Source organism: Rhipicephalus sanguineus, chromosome 7 (assembly GCF_013339695.2).
Source record: "Rhipicephalus sanguineus isolate Rsan-2018 chromosome 7, BIME_Rsan_1.4, whole genome shotgun sequence".
NCBI classification, from domain to species: domain Eukaryota; kingdom Metazoa; phylum Arthropoda; class Arachnida; order Ixodida; family Ixodidae; genus Rhipicephalus; species Rhipicephalus sanguineus.
This window is the reverse complement of record NC_051182.1, coordinates 16,263,951-16,286,510: the sequence shown is the minus strand read 5'-3', so window position 1 is coordinate 16,286,510 and position 22,560 is coordinate 16,263,951. Positions and strand designations below refer to the sequence as shown.

The following is a 22,560-nucleotide window of genomic DNA, read 5'->3' as shown; positions in this document are numbered from 1 at the left end:
TATACCATGGCAATGAAACGTACATTCTGGAATATACAATGACCATATACATTACAATATACATGACCTGCCATTTATATTCATCAGGCATTCGTGCAATGCCACACCAATTTTGGTATATATCCAGTTAACAAAATGGCCTGAAGCGCCCCATGATAGTGTCATGTAAATCATACGTAAATGATATGCATAACATGATTTGCATGTTAAGACCTGTCATTTATGTTCGTCATACAGTCACGTGGCGCAATACCAATTTTGGTGCATATCAAATTAGCGAAATGGCCGCGAGTGCACCATGAGTATGGCATGTAAATCATGCCGTACATGACATGCAGATCATGTTTTTCATGTTACCACCTGTCATTTATGTTCGTCATACAGTCACATTGCGCAATACCAATTTTGGTGTATGTCAAGCTAGCGAAACGGCCACAAATGCACCATGAACGTGGCATGTAAATCATGTCTTACATGACTTGCATGTCATGACTTTCATGTTACCACTTTTTATTTAAGTTCCGTCATCAGTCGCGTCACGCAATACCAATTTTGGTGTATATGAAACGAGCGAAATGGCCGCAAATGCACCATGAGCGTGGCATGTAAATCATGTCGTACATGATTTTCATGTTACCACCTTTCATTTGCGTTCGTCATACAGTTGTGGCGTGCAATGCCAGTTTTCGTGCATATCAATCTAGCGAAACGGCCACGAGTGTGCCATGAGCATGACATGTAAATCATGTCGTACATGTCATGCGTGTCATGACTTTCATGCTACCACCTCTCATTTACGTTTGTCATACAGTCGCATCGCACAATACCAATTTTGGTGTATATCAATCTAGCGAAACGGCCACGAGTGCGCCATGAGCATGACATGTAAATCATGTCGTACATGTCATGCGTGTCATGACTTTCATGCTACCACCTCTCATTTACGTTTGTCATACAGTCACATCGCACAATACCAATTTTGGTGTATATCAATCTAGCGAAACGGCCACGAGTGCGCCATGAGCATGGAATGTAAATCATGTCGTACATGTCATGGATGTCATGACTTTCTGTTACCACCTCTCATTTATGTTCGTCATACAGTCGCTTCGTGCAATACCAATTTTGGTGTATATCAAGCTAGCGAAGCAGCCGCGAATGCATCATGAGTGTGCCATGTATATCATGACATACATGTCATGACTTTCATGTTACCAAGTGTTATTCATGTTCTTCATACAGTCACATCACGCAATACCACTTTTGGTGTATATCAAGTTAGCCAAACGGCCACGAGTGTGCCATGACCATGGCATGTAAATCATGTCGTACATGTCATGACTTTCTGTTACCACCTTTCATTTACATTCGTCATACAGTTGTGTCGCGCAATACCAATTTTGGTGTATATCAAGCTAGTGAAGTGGCCGCGAATGCATCATGAGCTTGGCATGTAAATCATGACATACATGTCATGGTTTTCATGTTACCAAGTGTTATTCATGTTCTTCATACAGTCACATCACGCAATACCACTTTTGGTGTATATCAACCTAGCAAAACGGCCGCGAGTGCACCATGAGTGTGGCATGTAAACCATGTCGTGCATGACATGCCTGTCATGATTTTCATGTTACCACATGTCAGTTATGTTCGTCATACAGAAATGTCTCGTCATCCCAGTTTTTGTATATATCCATTCATTTAAACGGCCGCGAGCGCGCCGAGACCATGCCATGTAAATCATGCTGCACATGACATGCATGTCATGTCTTATACGTTAGGACCTGTCATTATGTTCGTCATGAACTCTTGTCACGTCATACCAATTTTGGTATATATGAAACTAACAGAACGGCCGCAAGAGCCCCAAGAACGTGGAATGTAAATCATGCTGTTCATGACATGTATGTCATGGTTTTCATGTTATGACCTGTCATTTATGTTTGTAATAAGGTCATGTTATGCCACACCAATTTTGGTATACATCAGATTAACGAAACGGCCAGGAGCGCACAAAGTTGTAGGCTGCTAAATAGATATAGATAGACAGACAGATACGCTCAAAGTCGCAGAAGTTCGCTAAGAAATGCTTTGCATTTAAAAGCATCCCCTATACTTTCGTTGGCATTATTGTCTGTTAGTTCTCATTAACTCTGTGCTGTGAGACACTCTTCTCTTGTGTGCGACTTCTCTGCCGTGAGGCATTGTGCCCAGGAGACTTCTCGAAGGCGTTTCATATCTTTGAAATTTCTTATTATTTATTATGCTTTTTTTTTTCCTAATTTCCATATAACCAAACAGAAGCAAAAAAATGTTGTTAATGTACATAGAATTCTGTGTAGATGTGCTAACTTACTAAATTAATACTATTAGCGGCTGTTCTTGCAAGGAGGGGGATATGCTGCATACTTGGTTCGGTTTCGTGACCGCTTCCAATGGCACCAGTGTCGCCTTGGTATATAAGCATGCATACAGTTGAATAAAGGGTGTTGGCTGCTTGACCGATCCTCATTCAGGGGCAGCACACACTGCCACTACAGGAACCCCCCTACTACAAAGGGTGGAAAAATAAATTTAAATAACATCTCTGTGTATTGACTTGAAGCTGAAGAATTGATGCCTGGGCAAGTTGGAATTGGTTATGCATGTTCGGAACGGGTGGCGCAAAAAACAAGGGACAAAGGAAAGACGACACACCAGAGCGCCTCTGTGGTGTGTAGTCTTTCCTTTGTCCCTTGTTTTTTGCGCCGCCCGTTTCGAACATGACTTGAAGCTGCCTTCCTTGCAATACCATGACGCCACCAAAATTCACGTAAAGTAAAAGCTCGTTAATTCGAATTCCACGGGAACGCTGAGCAATTTCCAATTAAACAAAATTCAAAATAATGAAAGTGAGCAAAAATGGGTGGATTTCGGGGGTGGGGGCACGAAAAATATTTATTGGCCAAAAAAGTCGGTGATGACCATCTGCTTCTTTTCTCTGAATGCCACAGCTGCGGCTCTCTGTTCCAGCGCGCGGACGCGGCGCAGGGAATCCTCTTCACCCTCTTCAAAGCTGAAGAAGAGACGCGCCACATTAAGTGCCTCCATCACCGCAGAAACTGACGGGCGCACAGGCGCTTCGTCTTCTTCGTCTTCCTCACCTTGTGGCTCTTCAGCAACAGGCTGCGCACCGGCAACTTGATCGATAATGTCCTCATCAGTCAGGGCACCACACACCGATGCACCGGTGTCAACTTCAACATAATCGGCAAAACGTACGCCCCGAAGAGTGTCGCACAATGCCACTGGCATGAGCTCCCCAGCCCCGTCCACGTCGACGTCACAACTATCCTGCGCACTTCCAGCTGCAAATCCACTGTGGCGGAAACAGTTTGCGATTGTGGTCACGGTCACCTGTTCCCATGCGCGCACCAACATGTGCATGGCAGTGAGCAGCGTAATGCCGAAGTCCTTCCTGTCGCCCGCGCACAAAATCATTCTCTCCAGCATGTGACGCCTATAAAAGCACTTGATGTTCCTTATCACACCCTGGTCCATTGGCTGTAGGGCCGCAGTCGTATTTGCTGGAAGGAACACTAACTTTGTTGCTCTCAGCTCAACGTCGACTTTGTGCACCGAACAGTTGTCGACGACAAGAAGAACGCGTCTGCCGCCCAGTTCCATTCGCCTGTCGAATTTCAGTAGCCACTTCCTGAATAGGTCACCTGTCATCCAGGCTTTCTTGTTTGCGGCGTACTCAGTCGGCAGTGACCGAATGTTTTTGAAGCACCGTGGCTTGAGTGCTTTGCCAATCACAAAAAGGGGGTCCTTTTCCATACCGGTCATATTTGCGGCGACCAAAACAGTGACACGCTCTTTGCTGCGCTTGCCGCCGGCACAGCTGTCTCCCTTGTAGGTGATCGTCTTGTCTGGCTGCAACTTGAAAAATAACGCTGTCTCGTCAGCGCTAAACACATCCTGTGGTGAGTAGCTCTCCAAGTACTGCTGCAGGGTGTCGCTTCTCCAAGTAGCGCATGTTTCGGCGTCCACTTCCTTTGCCTCGCCGGATAACGTGCGGAATACGAGATTGTGCCGCTCCCTGAAACGATGAAACCATCCCTCGGAGGCGACAAAGTCTTCAATGTCCAAGCGCAGGGCGAAATCGGCTGCCTTGGCCATGATGATAGGGCCGCTCAATGCGATACTCTGGGCTCTCATTTCTTTAACCCAGATAATCAAAGCTGACTCCAGTTCCGGGAACTTCGCTGTCCTTAGCCTTTTTCGACTGGCGCCAAAATCCTCGGCTTCATAGGCATTTTCAATGGCCGTCCTGTTGCGTATGTAGGTTGACAACGTGCTCGGAGGTATGCCGTGCTTCCTCGCAATTTCGTATTTGCTCGAGTTCCCTTGGTCAACCTCTCGCAAAATCTCCACCTTCTCCTTGACAGTCTTCGCGCAGTAGTTTTCCCGCGGCATCTTGCAACTTCGATGCGGAATAAGACGGCTTGACGGCGTGAACGAACAACGTGCTCAAGGAACAAAGTGACGCTGCCGGGTGCGGCCTAGGACTGCTAGGACTACTCCGCCGACTCCTCAGCGTCCCGCGGGTCCCGCGTATACAAGTGGCGCCAGGCGCTGAGATAGCGGGAGGGCTACGGGAAAAAAGAAATTGCTCCCTGGATTTCGGAGGCCATACTTTGCTCGCCCTTTGCTCGGAGGCCACTTGAAGCTCGAAAAAACCGGTCGTGCCACCTATCGTTCGGCCGTAAAAGCTTTCACTAGTGTTTGACGATGATGACGCTCGGCGGCGCGCGCTTCGAATTATCCGTAGAGGCGGCAATTTCTGTTCGAATTAACGAATCATTTTACACATGGTCTCCTATGCACTGCGGACCGGACTGCGGCGACCATTTCGAATTATCCAAAATTTCGAATTAATGAGGTGTGAATTAACGAGCTTTCACTGTATAACCCGCACTCCGACATCAGCTCCGAATTTACACGCGATAGCGTTAAAGAGCTCGTTTCGCAGAAATTTTGGTGTCGGGATTGGCGTCGTTGGTTGTGAGCGAAAAATCCACGACCGAAAAATCGAGAAAGAGGCAAATAAAATCAATAATAAAAAATCTTAGGTACGAATGAGAATCAGACCCAGGCCATCTGCGTGACAAGCAGGTGTTCTACCACAGAGCTACGCTACTGCTTGAAACTGCTTCGGAAAAAAACACTACATGAATGTCATGTAGTGGAAGAAGTCTCCTTAAGCGGGGAAGAGGCACTTTGACATGAAGCATCTTTTTATTTAAGGGGAGACCCTGCTTCTGAAACACGTTTCTTGTTTTTGAGCGTATCACTATGAAACTTTCACAGCTTATGTATATTTATGTGCTGATTTCAAACATGCAATTATTGTTCTAATACGATATGTAGTTTTGAAACTATTAAATAGTATTTGTATTGTTAGGAGCAGGTTTTATTTCTAAACTGTGAGAGTTATCAAGCAAATCAGCCTATCACAATAACCTGGAATCAATGCTGTGTGCAATAAGACAAGAATGGATGTTCTAGGCCCATTTGAACAAAAGTTATGGTATGTTGAACATTCCCAGCTTGATCGCAGTTTGACCGAGCTCGACATCGCTGACTTGCCAAGTGTTCAACGTACTATAACTTTTGTTCAAATGGGCCTAGAACATCCATTCTTGTTTTATTGCAAACAGTATTCATTCCAGCTTATTGTGATATGCTGATCTGCTTTATAACTTTTGCAATTTATAAATAAATCTTGCTCCCAACAATATACATGAAATATTTGATATTTTGAAAACAGCATAGTGTACTAGAAAAATAATTGCATATTTGAAATCAGGACGTAAAAATACATAAGCTGCGAAAGTTTCATAAAAATGTACTCAAAAACAAAGAAATATGTCTCCGAAGCAGGGTCCCCCCTTAAGTTAGGATGATGAAAACTTCAGTGATTATGTATTTACATGTGTAAATATCAAATATGAACTCAGTTTTTATGTAGCCCTTACGACAACTTTTTAAATAAATTGGCTACTTGGATCCTGCTGAATTAAATGTCATTGCATTTTACAGTTATCAAAGAGTGCAAAAAGCAAATTTTATGGTTCTAGCTTTCCTACAACAAAAGTTATGAAGCGTCAAAGTTCGCCATTCGAGTACCGAGAAAATATATCTGTTATTTTCTCTCTTGTAAAAATTTACGCTTTTCTATAGTAACATATGACTAGAGGCCGGATTTTTAGGCACTAAAAAAGCTCGTTTTAGGCGCCAAAAATAGGCAGGCAAAACAACGTTTTAGGCTTCCAAGATCGTAAATATAGGCACAATAAATTTTCACATAAACGTAAATAATTTCAAGTGAGGACGTGCACGACCTTTATCTACGACAGGAAAACAAAAATGTTATTGCTTAAGATGACACAAAGGCGCCAACAGTTGAACATAGCCGTACAATTGTCCCGGACGGTGCGCTCGTGTTCTGCACGATGAGTCAAGCGTCCAATGTCGATATAACACACTCCTCAGTATCATTCCGGCATGACTGAGAAGTGCAGAGCAGGAGCACACAGCCAGATTGCTAAAAGACCAGAAGGAAGGGATTCCTCTACTGGCCGGGTGAAATTGCATAAAGCCAATTTCTCCCCTGGCAGTGAACCACTGGCCTAGCCAGGTGGGTGGGGGGTGGGGGTGTGTTCAACCTCCCCTTCCCCGGGAACGTTTCAGTTTTGCGTGCGTGTATACACACACATACAAACGCATGCACGAACATATATAAAGTATGGTTGTCCCCCCATACCCCCCCCCCCTTGAAAAAAATTTCTGGCTACGCTACTGCGGTGAACACCTTAAAAAGTAAATTACAAACAAAAGAAAAGCTGCGCGCACATCACCTTTTTCTTTCTTTTTCTGCTCTTTACTCTCCTTTCCGCTATTCGCATCCACCAACCGCTCGGGCAATGTCAGCGCGGCGGCGGATGCTCGCCAGTGTGTCCCGCTTCACTGCTGCTAGTTGTTGTTGGTCGGTTGAACTAGAGGACTAGGTTGAACCCCATAGTTCCTAACAGTCAATCTTACGCGGTAACATGAATAAAGGTCTCAAACAGCACCCGGGAGCGAAAATTGAGGCTAAATAGCGTTCATATAAGCGCAAATTTGAAAAATAGGCATTTAAAGGCATTTGTAAGCATTTAGGCACGAACGCAAAAAATAGGCATTTATAGGCACTATAAAAACACTATAAAAGCCCATCTTAACCCTAATTCATGCTCATATATCAAAATGGCGCGATAGAAGCGCGAGGAACAAAATAGGCATTGCCTAAAATCCGGTCTCTACATATTACACTTTGTTGCACTCACTAAACATCCAGCTTTTCAGTAATACAAAAATGATCAAAATCGAGTGTACCACAGCTGAGAAATGCTCGTTAAAAGAATGAAAGGTGGTCAAAAAATTGAAACTGAGAAAAAAGCAAAAGCAAAACTCTATCTTCAAGGAGCGCTATACAAGTAAAAACGCTTTACTTTGCAAATAAATGCCTTAGAAGACACCAGGAGAGTAGTTTATCACATTTTCCAATCGAAACGGCCCCAGTGCATGTCGTTTCAAGCAGTTTGTTGATTGCAGAAAAGTCGACGATCGCGCAGTTAGCCGCCGACGGGTTAGAGCCCTCGCACGCTGTTGCGAGCGTCCGCAGCTTCCGCTCGCTAGCAGAAGTTGCCGATGAGCTCGAGATCTTATCTTCAGTCTTTTTCTGCTGTTGCGCACGATCGGCGCTAGTCAAGAACGTCGTGTCAATCCTTCTACCACGCTGCCTATCACTGACGTCATCGAGGCGGCCGCCGACACAAGTGAAGTAGGCATTTCGACCGATGAATCACGTTCCGCCGCCACGCCGTCCTCCGCTTGATGCACTTCTGATGCACCCGAGCTGTGATCTCGCTTTTTTTTTAAAGAATTTATGAGCACCGCGCAACTTTCGATATGGCTTTGCCACAATCAAAGTTCCAAAACGAGGCCGAGAGCATAGGCCTAATTCACTCCCGGCGGCTGCGGCGCACTTCGCCTAGCTCACTTGGTGCCGTGCCAGTAAGCCGCCGCAACGTGCAGTCTAAACGCCTGCTCCAATTTCTTGCCAGCTTGCACGGGTTGGAACTTTACGAATGTAAATCGACAAGAACACAGTTAAAACTACGGCGACATCAACTTGCCGCTTAGCATGCGCTGTAGCAGACAGTGCGGGAGGCCCGACAAATCGGAAGGCGTTATTTAGTCACATGGGCTCACTGTGCCAACAGGCTCACGTGGAGGGACCTTTTTTGGCGCGGATTTTCTACGTGAATTCTGAGTGGACGGAAACAAGGGTGGCGGGATATTCAAGAAAAAGCGCGGCTCTTTCGAATGCGACCAAGATGGCTGCCGTAGGGAACATAGAACGGCAACAGTGCGGCGCTGAATAAGCTCGTTTTTTACGCGTTCATCGCTAAAAATTTAGCTCGCTGATGGCACATAAATTGCTGTCACGGCTAAAATACTGATCTAAGACACATGAAAATTGGCGAGGTTATGCATCAGCAGCGGCAGAATCCAAATAAAACATTTTCAAAAATTCGATTTTTTTTCTGGTTTTCGGTCTCAAAGAAACGCTTCCCCCCTTCATGTAATACTGTGCGGCAGAAGCGTAGAATCACGCCAGGCACGAAAACATGTGAATTGTGCAACGAGTGGGTGTTTTAAAGGCCCACCCATTACAAAGCGCTCAGACATATTTAATCATCATCACCTACAAAAGCATCAACAAAGTGAGCGGCTGCGTAGGTTCACGTGTTGCCTTACGGGCGCATAGTGGGCCCTTCGTTGATTCGCAAAAGGAAGAATTATGGCACTTAACAACTGTAGTTGCAGTAGGCATTCTAGGATAATTTGAAATGGTCAATGTTACGTGCACAGTCGTTCGTTTCCTTGTAGCACGGCTGAGGCGATGAGCACGGGACCTGATTGCACTATCGCGTTCTACTCTTGAAGGTGAAGCTCAAGCGTCCTCCAAGGTTTCTGTATGTTTTGTGCTTGTTACACGCAAGAAAACACGTTCACTCTGTGTGCGGCCAAATACATCTCGATTATCGGGAGTTCAATGAAAAAGATAATGCATACACTTGCCGAGACAAGAAGGCAAGTCAAAATCATCTGTGGCGCAATTTTGTATGCAGCCTTAAAACGGACGAAGGCGGTTTGTTCTTTCCAGCCGCACGTGAGTGGTCAATGTGAACCCTGACAGATGTCACGGCCCTACATTGACCAATCGCGTGCTGCTGGATAAAACCGACCGCCTCCGTCTGTTTTAAGAACACGTACAAAATCGCGCCACTGATCTTCCTAACTTCTGCGGTCTATAGTACATGAATTTCACAATGAACTTTTTCATGTATCCTGTCAATTTCGTTGTAGCAGAATTTGACTGTACGGACATTCACAGACTGTCACAATGATCAGTACTAAACAGTTTAATAAAACTTGCTTCTGGTCGAGTTCAATCACAATCCCGACAAAGAAATAAAATATGCAAGACCAGACAAAAGTAAGTCCATGCAAACAGGTACAAACTTTGTCTTCCATCTTTCACACAAAATGAGTGCATGATGACACATGCGCAATAAGTGCACACAAGCAATTAATAACTGCACCTGTCTGTGTAGACTCCTCATCCTTGTCTGGCTTTGCAGGTGTCAGTTTTCTACAGCTATCAGTGGCTAAAACAAGCAGCTTTTGGAAATCTGCCAAAACAATATACCAGAGTGAATCAGCGAGCGCTACTCACTTTGCCGGAAATTCTGGACCGAGAGGCATCTGGAAGTGTCGCAGGAGCGCAATGAAGTCCCGCGCATCCTGCTGCAGGCGAGTGAAGCTGCTGGCCATCTCGTCAAAGTAGAGCGTCTCTCCGAGGCACTCCAGCACTCGTTCACGCACCGATGGTGGGCACAGATGGTCCTGCAATTGGAATGACTCCCTTTTACACAATTCCCCATGTTATTTCTTGCACTTAATTTATTCATTCTAGAAGGCTGGGTGGTCAACTACTGAAGAGGCGCCCAGTGGCAGAAAAGAAAGAAGGCACAAAAAACCTATCTGCGCATGCCCATGCAATAGGTGAACCTGTCAATCAGGCATGCGTGGGGGTCTTTGTGAAAGATAACTGTTAAGGCATTTGATATCTTCTTTATGCAAGTTAATCAACTGTTGACTCACACATGTGCTACCAATAATATCAATATGCCATGCCTCAATCACTAAACACACTTGTTCATTCCTGTGTTTGTACAAAACTGTGCATTCATCGAATTTTGGCGTGCACTTACAATCTCAACAACGTAAAGATCGATTAGAAGCTCAGCCTCCAGTTAGCGATCTCTTATGTTCCAATAGCCTCTGGTTAACTCTTTCATGCACAGAAGGCAGGAAACAGTTTCATACAAAAAACAGTAAATTCTTTTTGAGAAAATGATTTTCTCAACAAGCAAAACAAAATTGGCATCTTTAGTTCAAAAAATATAAGGTGGTCCCCTTGACCACCATGCAGCAAGGGTCTACCAGTCAGTTTCGGTGGGAGGCTGCAAAACAGTGCTTTTTTCCCTGCAGGAGCACGGAGACATGATATATACCTCACATCCATCTCAGTCTTGAACGCTCATTAAAGTATTTCGCAAAAATTTTCCTCCAATACATAGTTTTCACGGACGTCACAACTGGGGCTTGTGGGATAGGTGGCCGCCATGATGGTGAACTGCTGGCGCGGTGTTATCATTGGGTGCGTGTGCAGGTCCGATATTTTCGCGTTGTGCGGGTTCAGTAACAGCGCGGCGTCGCAATGCCGATGTGTGCGATGACTGGCTGCAGTGCGAGAAGCACGTCTGCCGCACAGAAAACGGACCTGGAGCCAAGAACCGGGCTCTACCGATTGCCGAAAGATCAGCAATGCGACCGCAAGAAAGTGTTGTCGGAGCAGCGTCGGCGTCTCTGGCTCGCTCGCATCAACAGAAAGGGCCTCAAGAACCTGGATTACCTCCGTGTATGCGGTCGGCGTTTCATCTCAGGTAAGCAAAACAGGATGAAGCGAAAACTTCAAAAAATTAACGCCACCGCTTACAATCGCCTGCAACACAGCCGTCGCTGTGTGTGCGGCGGTTTAAACCTCGCAGGAGCTCTCCGGGTCGCGTTCGAGCCCGTTCCAGATCTTCTGCTGCTTAACGGGCACCTTCGACTGCGATCCGCGCGTACTGCAATCGGGTTAAAATGTCACTGTCTGCACCAAACTGCTGAGTTAACGTGCTCGATGCGTGTTGTTTGTACCGTGCATTGAAAATGTCGTTCACATCGGGCTACTGATCGCGAGTGCCTTCTGTAATTTTGCGCTGTTCGTAACAGCTTGTAATGAGATCGTTTTCGCGCTAAAGTCGCAATTTCACATGCAACAGCGCGCCAGGTTTTAACTATTGATGTTTTGTAATTTGCAGGACAGCCAGCGAGTCTAATGGACAACACAAACCCAGATTGGGTGCCGAGCCAACACTTGGGATACAGCAACCGCATAGCACCGGGCGTTAACTCTACTTCTCGGTACAAGCGCGCCAAAAATCGCCTGGCCCAGAAAAAAGAGGTGCCCACAGCAGCGAACGCAGCTAACATTCGGCCGGCAGAGGTTGACCATCCTTCGCCTGAAATGGTCGATGCAGACGATCACTTCAGTCAAGAGACACCTGCTGAATAACTTTACCTCGCTCAACACGATGACGCGCTTGGAGGGTAGCCGCTTTGCTGTCACGCCGCTCACACGGCCACTGGTGAAGTAGTTGTGAGCCTCAAGTGACTTGTAAGCTTTCATTTCGGTGAGCGATACGTGGTTCGTCCACAGCACCAAATAGTTCACGATGTCAGCATGCGTCGTAACCGGTAGTAGCTCCACGTCCGTCGTCGTGTCGGTACCGGCGCACAACGTGTAGGGGTCAACTCCATCGCACATGCTGATCTTCGCTTCATAACGTGCACGCGTCGGACCCACCAGCTCGGCAAAATATGACGGGCAGAATTCCTTCAGCCTGACAGGCGCCATCATTCAAACACTCCATAGCTCGCAAGTAGCAAAATCAATGACTACCACGCCGACAGACTGCAGGAAGACAGCGATGAACACTCGTGCGCACGCTTGGGCATGCTCGCGCGCGTTTGTCGCTGTTCTCCAACATGGCGGACACCGCCAGCAGACGACGGTGTGACGTCACATGAAAACTATGTATAAAAAAAATCATATACAGTAAAACCCCGTTAATTCGGACTTCACGGGACGAGAGAGAATGTCCGAATTAACCGAGGGTTCGAATTATCACGAGTACGATCAAAACACTAGAAAAATGTTTCCGCTACCACCAGACTTTTACAGTGGAACTTCGATTATACGTCCCCCGGTCCTGCGACGACCCGCGTTTTACGACGAATTGGCTTGGTCCCGGCAAAACCCCCATAGAAATAATGTATTAAAAACCTCAATTGTACGACGCAACTTTACACCGGCCCCGCCTCGTACGACGCTTCGCTGGACTGTCCGAGAAATAAAAAGACCTACGATGACGCGGGCTGGCACGCAAACACACTGCGGCCGGGCAAAAAAAGTCGGGGAACCCGAGGAACCGAGTTCGTATCCGCGCCGCCACCACAGGGCCTCTTCAATTTTTCGACACGCGGTCGGCCATAGCTAGCCAGAGCCAACGTTGGCCGGAGCCAGCCGGAGCACATTCGTTTTGTTGCATTGCACTGCGCACTTCCGTTGTCGCCTTTTTTTTTCTCTCTTCTTTTGGGTGGTTTTGTAGTGACCGTTGTGAGCAGATAACATGGCAGATAATTTCGAGCTCGCTTTCTAGTATGCGATAACTTTCACTAGATTTCGTGTCGTTATACCGGACGTGTTGAACGGCGATTGTTGAGCCAACGTTTGCGACAGCCGCGGGAACCGGAACTCGCCGCTGTCTAGCTACCAGAGGGCTGGGGCGTTTTAGCCGCTCGCGATTGGTCGAAGCTTGCAAATCGAATAGGCCTACTGCCGTGCTGCCATTCAGCCATTCCTTCACGTGTTTGCCTCATCGGTTGGTTGTGCTGCGCCGCAGCTGCTGTGTCCACGTGCAAAATTTTCTGTGTTCGGACATTGGTGTGCGAGGAAGCTTTCGAATTCTTGGTTGCGAGTGCTGCGTCTCGCAATGTCGCGGAACCGAAAACCGCTGACGCTCGGAGAAAAGCTTCGCATAATCGAGGAGGCGGAGAAGCGGAACGGAGCAACAAAGGCCAGCATTGCCCGCGACCTGAACATTCCCGAGTCGTCGCTGAAAACGATCCTCGCGAAGAAGGACAGCATCCTACTAAATGTGGCAAAGTTCGGCCTGAACAGGAAGGCCGCGAAAGGTGGCAAATATGCTGCCATGGAGAAGGCCCTCGTTGAGTGGTTGCGTCAGGCCCGCAGTTCAGGAATTGCCGTGGATGGCGCAATTTTGAAGGAGAAGGCTGAGACAGTTGCATTGCGCTGCGGCATTGACGACTTTAAAGCCTCCAATGGCTGGTTGGATCGCTTTAAAAAACGCAGTGGAGTTGTGTACAGCCGCTGCTGTGGAGAGAGCGCGTCAGTCAGCTCCGACACTGTAGAAAAGTGGACTGCATTGCTGCCGGAATTGATACGGGAATACAAGCCATCCGACGTGTTCAACACGGACGAAACTGGATTATTTTATAATATGCAGCCAGAACAGACATTGGCATTCAAAGGAGAGAGCTGTCACGGGGGCAAGCGAAGCAAAGAGCGTCTTATCGTATTGCTTTGCGCTAATGAAGACGGCTCTGAAAAGCTTCCTGCCCTCGTGATCGGCAAGTTGAGAAGCCGCGATGCTTCAAGAATTTGAAAAGGCTGCCGTGCCAGTACATGTTCAACCGGAAAGCCTGGATGATGGCTTCTATGTTTTGTACATATCTGCAGCAGCTGGACTCCAAAATGGGGGCTAAGAACAGAAAGATTCTTCTTCTGCTTGACAATGCGCCATGCCATCCATCAGATATGTCGCATTTGAGAAATGTGAAAGTTGTATTTCTGCCCCCCAATTGCACTAGCCAGCTGCAGCCACTTGACGCTGGCGTCATCAAGTGCATGAAACAGAAATATCGGAAGTTTCTGGTGCAGCGTCGGCTGGCGGGCATGGAACGCAAGCAGTTGGATAAAAAGCTTTCTGTGCTTGATGCAATGCACTACATTGCTAGTGCATGGGACGCAGTCACACCAGAAACCATCGCCAACTCCTTCAGGCACTGCGGCTTTTAATAGAAGTGGTGCTTGTTCTACCAGTGAAGCTGCAGTGCCTGTTGATGACGAACCAGAGTTCGGCAGCCTGGAGCTGCCTGGATCTTTCGCGGACTATGGTAGTGCCGACGATGACGTTGCAGTGTGCAGTGAAGTGTCGCTGGATGACATTATCGAAACTGTGCGTCCCGACACTGCGGGAACTTCCGACGAGGAAGAGATGGACGACGCTGCAGAGGCTAGCGCGTCCGTTCCGACTTACGCGGGCGTGTTGTGCTACGTTGACCACATTCGGCGGTTTGCTTGCGCACGCGACGAGATCGGCGACTTGCTGCCAGATGTTGCAGCTATCGAAAGAAAGCTGATGCGTCATGGCTGGGCAAACTCTCAGAAGAAAATCAGATTTTTTTAAAAGGTGAGAAATAAAGGTTCGTTCACACCTCCGATAAAATGCGTGGTTGTCATTTTTTCAATTAATTTAATCTACGTTCCTCGGAGCAGCGTAGGTTTGTGCCGCGGACTTTCTTAGGCATTATGTGCCCGCTGTTGTGAGGCAACAATGACCGTCACTGCCTATATTCTCGGTTTTTCGATTATACGACGCCCGGATTATACGACGATTTTGCGCGGTCCCCTGAAAGTCGTATAATCGAAGTTCCACTGTATTTCTTAAAGAAGTCGGTGATCGCGGTTTGCTTCGCGGAGGCAACGTGCAAGGAAATCACAATTTTGCTAAGTTCCTGAAGGTGGCTGTCCGCGCACACTGTGCCGCAAAGCAGCAGTCTAGCTGACGCAGCCAGGCTTGAAATATTTCGGCCGTCATCCAAGCCTTTCTATTAAAGCGGTAGTCGACAGGCAGCTGCTTAATGTTCTTAAAGGGGTGGTGCCATCAAATTTCGAGGCTATAACAAGCCTGTTGTGGGTTTCCTCTGTATGCAAGGACATTCCACGCGAAGGGTCGGGCACAGCAGACGTTTAGAATATATTTTAATTCACTTCCAAAGTGTATCTAAATGCCCATTCTTCCGATCGAAACCCATCGCTAGCGCGCCAACACTGACGTAGATCTGTAGGATGGGCAACGAAAGTTGTAGTGACGTCACACCAAATCTGCTGTATTAACGTGAGTGTCCTCCGGACCTCCGCCACTTCCGCAACGCACGTACCGGCTGTAGTGAACTAGAATATATTTTAGTGCACTACAGTACCGGCAAAGCATCGGTTGCTACATCACTCGCCGAGTTTCGATAACTTCCTGGCTAAGTGCGTCACAGCCTTGTGTGGTCACGTGACCACGCCTCCTACACTTCTACGTCACTGCCCAACCTCGGCGCCCAGAAACCGAAACCGAAAGATGTCCACATCAAAAGGCGATATCAAATTATTTAGCGAGAATACATGAACCTTGGTGCGTGCATCATGCTTCCTGGAGCTATAGGAAACGCTTACAGCAAAGAACGCGCAAACCACAAATTTGGTGGCACCACCCCTTTAAAACATCTTGGCTTCGCAGCCTTTCCCATCACCAGCAGCGGCAGCTACTCTGTGCCGGTCATGTTGATAGCCAGAAGAACCGTCACCCGCTCTCTACTCCGTTTCCCGCCGACGCACGGGTCCCCCTTAAACACGATCGTCTTCTCAGGCAGAGCTTTAAAGAACAGTGCTGTCTCGTCAGTGTTGATAATGTTGCACGGCTCGTACGTAGAAAGGCGTGCGGAAAGTCCGGAACGCCAGGTCTGCACAACGCTTCACCGCGCACGTTGCGGAACACCAGGGGTGCTATCGCGGAACGATGCTTTATGCCATATTCTATGCTATTCTTATCATCCACCACTCGTGGCTGGCTGATCGTGTTGATAACGCGGACGGACCGTCGCCATGTTGCCTGTTGCTGATGACAGTAGCGATGCACTGCCTTTCATTGTGTATGTGCCTCCGAGATGCAAAGCTCGTTTTAAATCTCGGAGGCCATAATCCGATCTCGTTACCTCGTTTTAAATCTCGGAGGCCATGATCCGATCTCGAAGTTGTTAGATGCGCCGTCGATTTCGGCTGCGAATCCGAATTATATCCGAACCGCGGACGTGGCGGTATCCGCCGCTGCTTCCCCGTCTCGACCCGACCTCGGTCGGGAGTTCGAATTAACCAAAGCGCGGTCGAATCTGTCCGAATTAATGAGAGTTCTCAGCCATAGAACAATGCACATTTTGGACGGGACCAGACGCCACGTCCGAATTAACCGAAATTCCGAATTAACGGGGGTCGAATTAACGAGATTTTACTGTATTACCAGCCTTCTAAGACCCTTCATGCAAGGTGGTCACTCTAGGTGACCACCAACTTCAGCGACACAGTGCTGTGTGCTGAGTACAGGTCCTAATTTCTGGATTCCCTGGTATTAGCTACTTATACAACATGTTGTCCTAAGCTATTGACTTAATAAGAGAAGGACATACTTTAATTTCTGTAAAAATATCCCAGGTCCATCGTTTAGCGTGCCTTGAAGGCGACAGCAGCCGGATGAAAACCGACATAACCCTTAACAATGAAGCCCAAACGAAGTGGCATCATCTCTGTCACTATGTTCAAAGCTTTAGAAACGTGCCGTATAAAATCTGACGCGAGGGGCTCGTGTGCTTCAAGAGAAAAAAATCAAGAAAAGGTGGTTACCGTGGGTGACCACTGTGCCGGAAAGAGTTAACACTGTGGCCAATCTGTTTTAAGTTCGAGCATGGTTGCAGAAAGCAGTAGGAAAAATGTGTCGTAGGTATTCCTTACATTTGAAGGTGTTCCTTACAGCGCCGAGAAAACGACGTGCACGTTGCATTGCGACGTGCATGTCGTTTTCTCGGCGCTGGACAAGCTAAGCAGCCTTTGCCAAAAGACAAAAGTGGAGTGCGCGGAAAAAGGTGGATGTGATAAGAACCACCGCAACAGGCTTGTTGCGTGCAACACAGGAGTCATCTACAGGAGCCCATTAGCGTGTGGTGCATGCTATGTGAGACAAAACAGGTAGATGTGTTAATGAGAGGCTCAATCAACACAGGAATAAAGTTGCCAAACCGCAGCCAGAGGGGTTTCTCACAATTCACTGCAAGGAGTGTCTTTAATCACACGAGCATCATTGGAAAGAGCAGCAACGAAATGACAAGGCTTATAATCAAGTTTGGCAGCACGTGCACTAGTAAACCCTCGGTATCATTATCAGCTAAAGAAATAGAATATTTGGGTGTGACATGATGATTTGCATTAGATGTACGATTGGTTGTTTGATCACGTGGCTTGTCACGCACCGGGTTAGGGTATATGTACTGTTGATTCTTGGAATAAACTGGGTTGTTGAAAGTAGCGCTGTGTGTATGTTATGTCTCTCGCTCTACAGGCAAGACAAAAATTCGGTGAATTGACAGTAATGATATACAAAACTGGAATAGAAATCATGTTTATTTTGGCACACATACCACAAGGTTAATGAGAACTAACAGACAATAATGCCAAGGAGAGTATAGGAGATGTTATTTATAGTAATAGGATATAAATGTGAAGAAGGTAAAGTGGATGAAAAGATCACTTGCCGCCAGCAGGAACTGAACCTGCGACCTTCGAATAACGCGTCCGATGCTCTACCACTGAGCTACGGCGGCGGTCATCCCCCGTCCACTTTTTGGGGTATATATGTGCATTTAAACCTAGCAGTGTTAGTCAGTGCCAATCGCAGCCATGGCGCCAAGTGTGGAACACTCTTTTTCTGCCTGTTGGCGTCACATGACACATGATCTTTTTACGAGCCAGCAGCTGACCAATAATTCCTCGCATACCCCCTGAAGGCATCAAGTCTACCAGAACGAGACACTCGCTATGAATGAAGGAAAGAAGGTGACTTTTTAAAGGCTTGTTTTTATCTTTGTTAGACACAATATTAATGAGGACTAAGAGGCAATGATGCCAAGGACAGACAATAATGACAGACAATAATGCCAATCCTTGGCATTATTGTCTGTTAGTTCTCATTAATATTGTGTCTAACAAAGAAAAAACGAGCCCTTAAAAAGTCACCTTCTTTCCTTCATTCATAGCGAGGGTCTCGTTCTAGCAGACTTGATGCCTTCAGGTAGTATGCGAGGGATTATTGGTCAGCTGCCAGCTCGTAAAAAGATCACGTGTTACGTGACGCCAACAGGCAGAAAAAGAGTGTTCCACACTCGCCGCCGTGGCTGCGATCAGCGCTGAATCACACTCCTAGGTTTAAATGCACATATATACCCCAAAAAGTAAACTGCGCCAAAGTGCTATCTTATGTGGCCTGCCTCTGTGCAAGGAAGGAGAAGAATGGGAGGGAGCCTTGAAGCCGAACCATAAAAATTGAAGGGAGAAATGCGCCCTGGTTATGTGATAAGCAAGCATTACGATTGGTCAGCTCACTTTGGCTGTGTTTGCCGTGAGCGCTGGGAGGGCCTAATCCTACCCAGAGAGCAGCACACACTGGTCAGCAGAGGTGGCGTCAGAGGATGTTGGCTTGCACAGGCAAGAAGAATCACGTGATGCTTGCTCCTAGTTTTCAGCTTTGTCCATGGTGCATGTCTACTGCATCACGTGACGTGACACGGTTGCTGGACAAAGTTGTTCTGCTGCTAAGTTTCAACTTCATGATAAAAGCTTAGAATGAAGACAACAGACAAAGCACTCTTGTCTGCTATCTTCATTCTTACAGCAGAAGGGTTTCATGAACAGTTCCACAACTGCAAACCTGAGGAAGCTGAAACGGGAAAGCAATTTGTGTGCCGCTAATGACGCCGTTAGATGCAATGATTTAGATGCATAGTTACATCATTTTGAATGCATACCTATGGGGCAGAATTGGGACCTAAGTGAATGCGCAACAGCTCTTCGTATGGAAACACTTAGGTTCCGTCCAGAGTGCTTTTCGGCACTTTGAGCCTTTGTCATGAACCACCAAACTGTCCAAAGAATTACCCTCATAAGTTCCATTTGAATTTACATTCAGGGACCGCATCCGCCTTGTCACAGTGTGAAGCTTGTGAAATGCTCTGGTGGCCACTCGCAGTCAATATTTCGAGACATCCGAAATTTGGCCCAAAAACACTGAGAAAAAGGGCATATGACGCATATGAAACAATTCGGTGCCATGGAAAAGTTCAACTTAGCTGCTTTTTCTAGATATGCAAGTTCCAGTTAACAAGGTATTACTGTAATTCAATATACCGTATTTACTCGAATGTAACACGAGTTTTCTTTTCAGATTTTTGCTACCTAAAGTCGACCCTCACGTTACAATCGAATACTAAAACTACGGTTTTTTTCTTCCTGGACACAATGAAAAGTCACCCCTCACGTTACAATCGTGGTCGCGTTAAAATCGAGTAAATACGGTAATGCTTTGGCACAGATTGGCACAGCTCAACCATCAAGTGTAACACGGTATAACTAGCGCAGCTTTTCCATCAATGGGGAAATTTCCCCACGTAACTATGACAACTCTAAATGCTGCAGAAAAAAAAAAGTGCAAGCATTGTATGAGCATTTTGTTGCTCCCTCTTGCCATTAATAGCCACCAGTGGCGGCCTATCGTCACCATTGCACTGACCGGGTGTAGGCTGACCCAGTGTGCCATGACTGCAGCGGTCATCATGCGCTGCAGGGCACTCTTGGAAGCCAGGTGAAAGAGCAGAAGACGAGCAAAGCTCTCCACTGGACTCTCCACCGGATGTACCTCCAGTCCGGGCATCGGGCGTGTCACAAAACCAGACAGCAGGCCAAGCAGCCTGTAAGACGACACAAAAGTCATCACAGCTACTCTACCTGACCCACGACATTCAGTGCCATCAAAATTATCCATCAATGGTTAATGCAGCAGCCCGTCTGTCCTTCCTAGAAGCGGCCGCAGCTGAAAGGGACCTTATACACCACACTTGTACGGCAATCAGCGAATTTGTTGGTGTTAAGGTTTGCGAATATTCGAAATTTCGAATATTTTTTGAATAGTGTTTGCTATTCGATTCGATTCGCACTGAAATTTTACTATTCGAACTATTCGAACTTCCCAAAGACAAATGCGGTCAACGTCCGGTTGAAAGTGACCCCTTCAGATTTTCAATATGCTTCACCTCATTACATTTTCGTATTGCGGCAAAGCTGCCTTTCAAGCTCCGTTACGGTCGAACTTAGCCAAGAGACAAAGTTCGGTTGAAAGTGGTCCCTAGATTTTCAATATGCTTCACCTCCTCACACCCCTGTATTGCGGCAAAGCTGCCTTTCAAGCTCCGTTACGGTCGAACTTAGCCAAGAGACAGTCAACGTCCGTTTGGAAGTGGTCCCTAGATTTTCAGTATGCTTCACCTCATCACCCCCTGTATTGCGGCAAAGCTGCCTTTCAAGCTCCGTTACGGTCGAACTTTGCCAAGACGCAGTCAACATCCGATTAAAAGTGGTCCCTAAATTTTCAATATGCTTCACCTCATTACACCCCGGTATTGCGGCAAAGCTGCCTTTCAAGCTCCGTTACGGTCGAACTTAGGCAAGAGACAGTCAACGTCCGATTGGAAGTGGTCCCTAGATTTTAAATATCCTCACACCCCCGTATTGCGGCAAAGCTGCCTTTCAAGCTCCGCTGCGGTCGCAAATGTATTAACTCAAGAAAACGCTGGTTCCAATATGGAGATGAAAGACGTGGCAGAAATTTTGGACCTGAAATTTGGGCAGGAAGTCCGATCGGACGCCGAAGCTTTTTAGCATCCAAAATTTCAGATGTTCTTATATATCGACGTCTACGAGGCAGATTTGGAACTCCGGACTTGAAGGGAGCACACCCTTGTCTGCCACATCAGTTGGCCTTCCACAGAAGTAGAAAGAGGAGGACAGGCTGAGGAAATGGCATCTCTGCCTATCACGTGTAAAGTGTTGTCGGCAACACTTTGGTTGCACCAAATCATGTACATAAATACAATTCGGCCTCTACATTGCCTCATTCTTGATAAGAAAGACAAGTGGGTGATTCCACGTAAGATCGAACAAACGATGGCTGGTCGACCTCTCAAATTTATTTCAAAATTTTATATATTATTGCCTGATGAGTGGAAAGAAGAGATCCGCAATTTGTTTTGCCGCCAAAAATTTTTTCGAACCACAGGAAATCAATAATGACGAAGAGGTGGAGTGGAGCGCTCATCCGCTCTGCTGTTTTGGCCAACTTTCGTTATGAATTGCACAAAATATATTAAAGTTAGGTAGCTGAAATTTATTTACCTAAATATATGCATGTTTTTGCTTCTGCTCAGCTATTTTTAGTTTTTATGTGTAGTGTAGATGTTTTTATAAAAAACCTCAAAAATGGACCAATCGGCAAAATTTTCTTTACTTTGAAGGTCTTTATCTCAAAAAAGCCTTGTAGCCGAGCGACAAAAATTCTGCATTACGTTCTTCGCATACTTATCTACCAAACTGCCAAATCTTGTATTTATATAACTTTTCGGGAAAGAGATATCATCGGGCTAAGTTCAAGAAAACACCTAACAATGAAAACTTCTGACGACAATTAAAAAAAAACCCCATTTTTTAAATTTCTTGAACTTTGTCCACTTATTCTCCTCCACATCGGCTTTCACAATCATTAAAAACATGTTGCATAATGTCGTTGTACTAATAGTTACGGCCCCTCCAATGAGACCCTTAGGCAAGGATGGGCAATTCCGACTTCTTGCCCAGCAAGTGTACAAAATGCAGGCAGGATTGAATTTCTTTTTATTAAAAGGTCAGCAGGTACCTAAAAAGGTGTCGCCAGCACTGAAGACGTTAATTTTGAAATTATTTGGTCACTGCAGCAGCCACGAGCGCGGAGCTACCGAGTAGGCGCGCGCGCACCCGAGATGCTCGTAAGAGACGGCGCAGTGAGAGCTCGTTCTCGCGTCCTCAGACCGATTGAGTTCGAAACAGCAGCACCTCTCGGGTGTCTTGAACGCACGTGCACCGGTAGTCGCAGTGATCTGGTTAATTGCGTCGCTTTCTTTTTCAGGGGCATAAGAATGTCATCGTTAAACTGTGCGTTCCGTGAAGATCTTTCATTGCAGTGGTAGCAAAAGCACGCGTAGCACAAGTAGTCCGTCTCACTGACAGTCACTGATCTTTCGGGCGTTAAACGTTCCTTCAAAGCATTTATGTCTAGGTCGGTAACTCTCCGAAATTTTGGCTTCTTTGCAATA

At 46.6% G+C, this 22,560-nt stretch overlaps 1 protein-coding gene across 1 annotated transcript in view; it reads right to left on the bottom strand.

The window, feature by feature from the left end:
- Nucleotides 1-22,560, bottom strand: part of LOC119399311 (TATA-binding protein-associated factor 172-like) — a 374,345-nt gene that overhangs the window by 177,739 nt on the left and 174,046 nt on the right. The window contains 2 exon segments of the mRNA XM_049417333.1: nucleotides 9,833-10,002; nucleotides 19,950-20,127. Of these exon segments, the coding sequence (XP_049273290.1) occupies nucleotides 9,833-10,002; nucleotides 19,950-20,127 (348 nt within the window).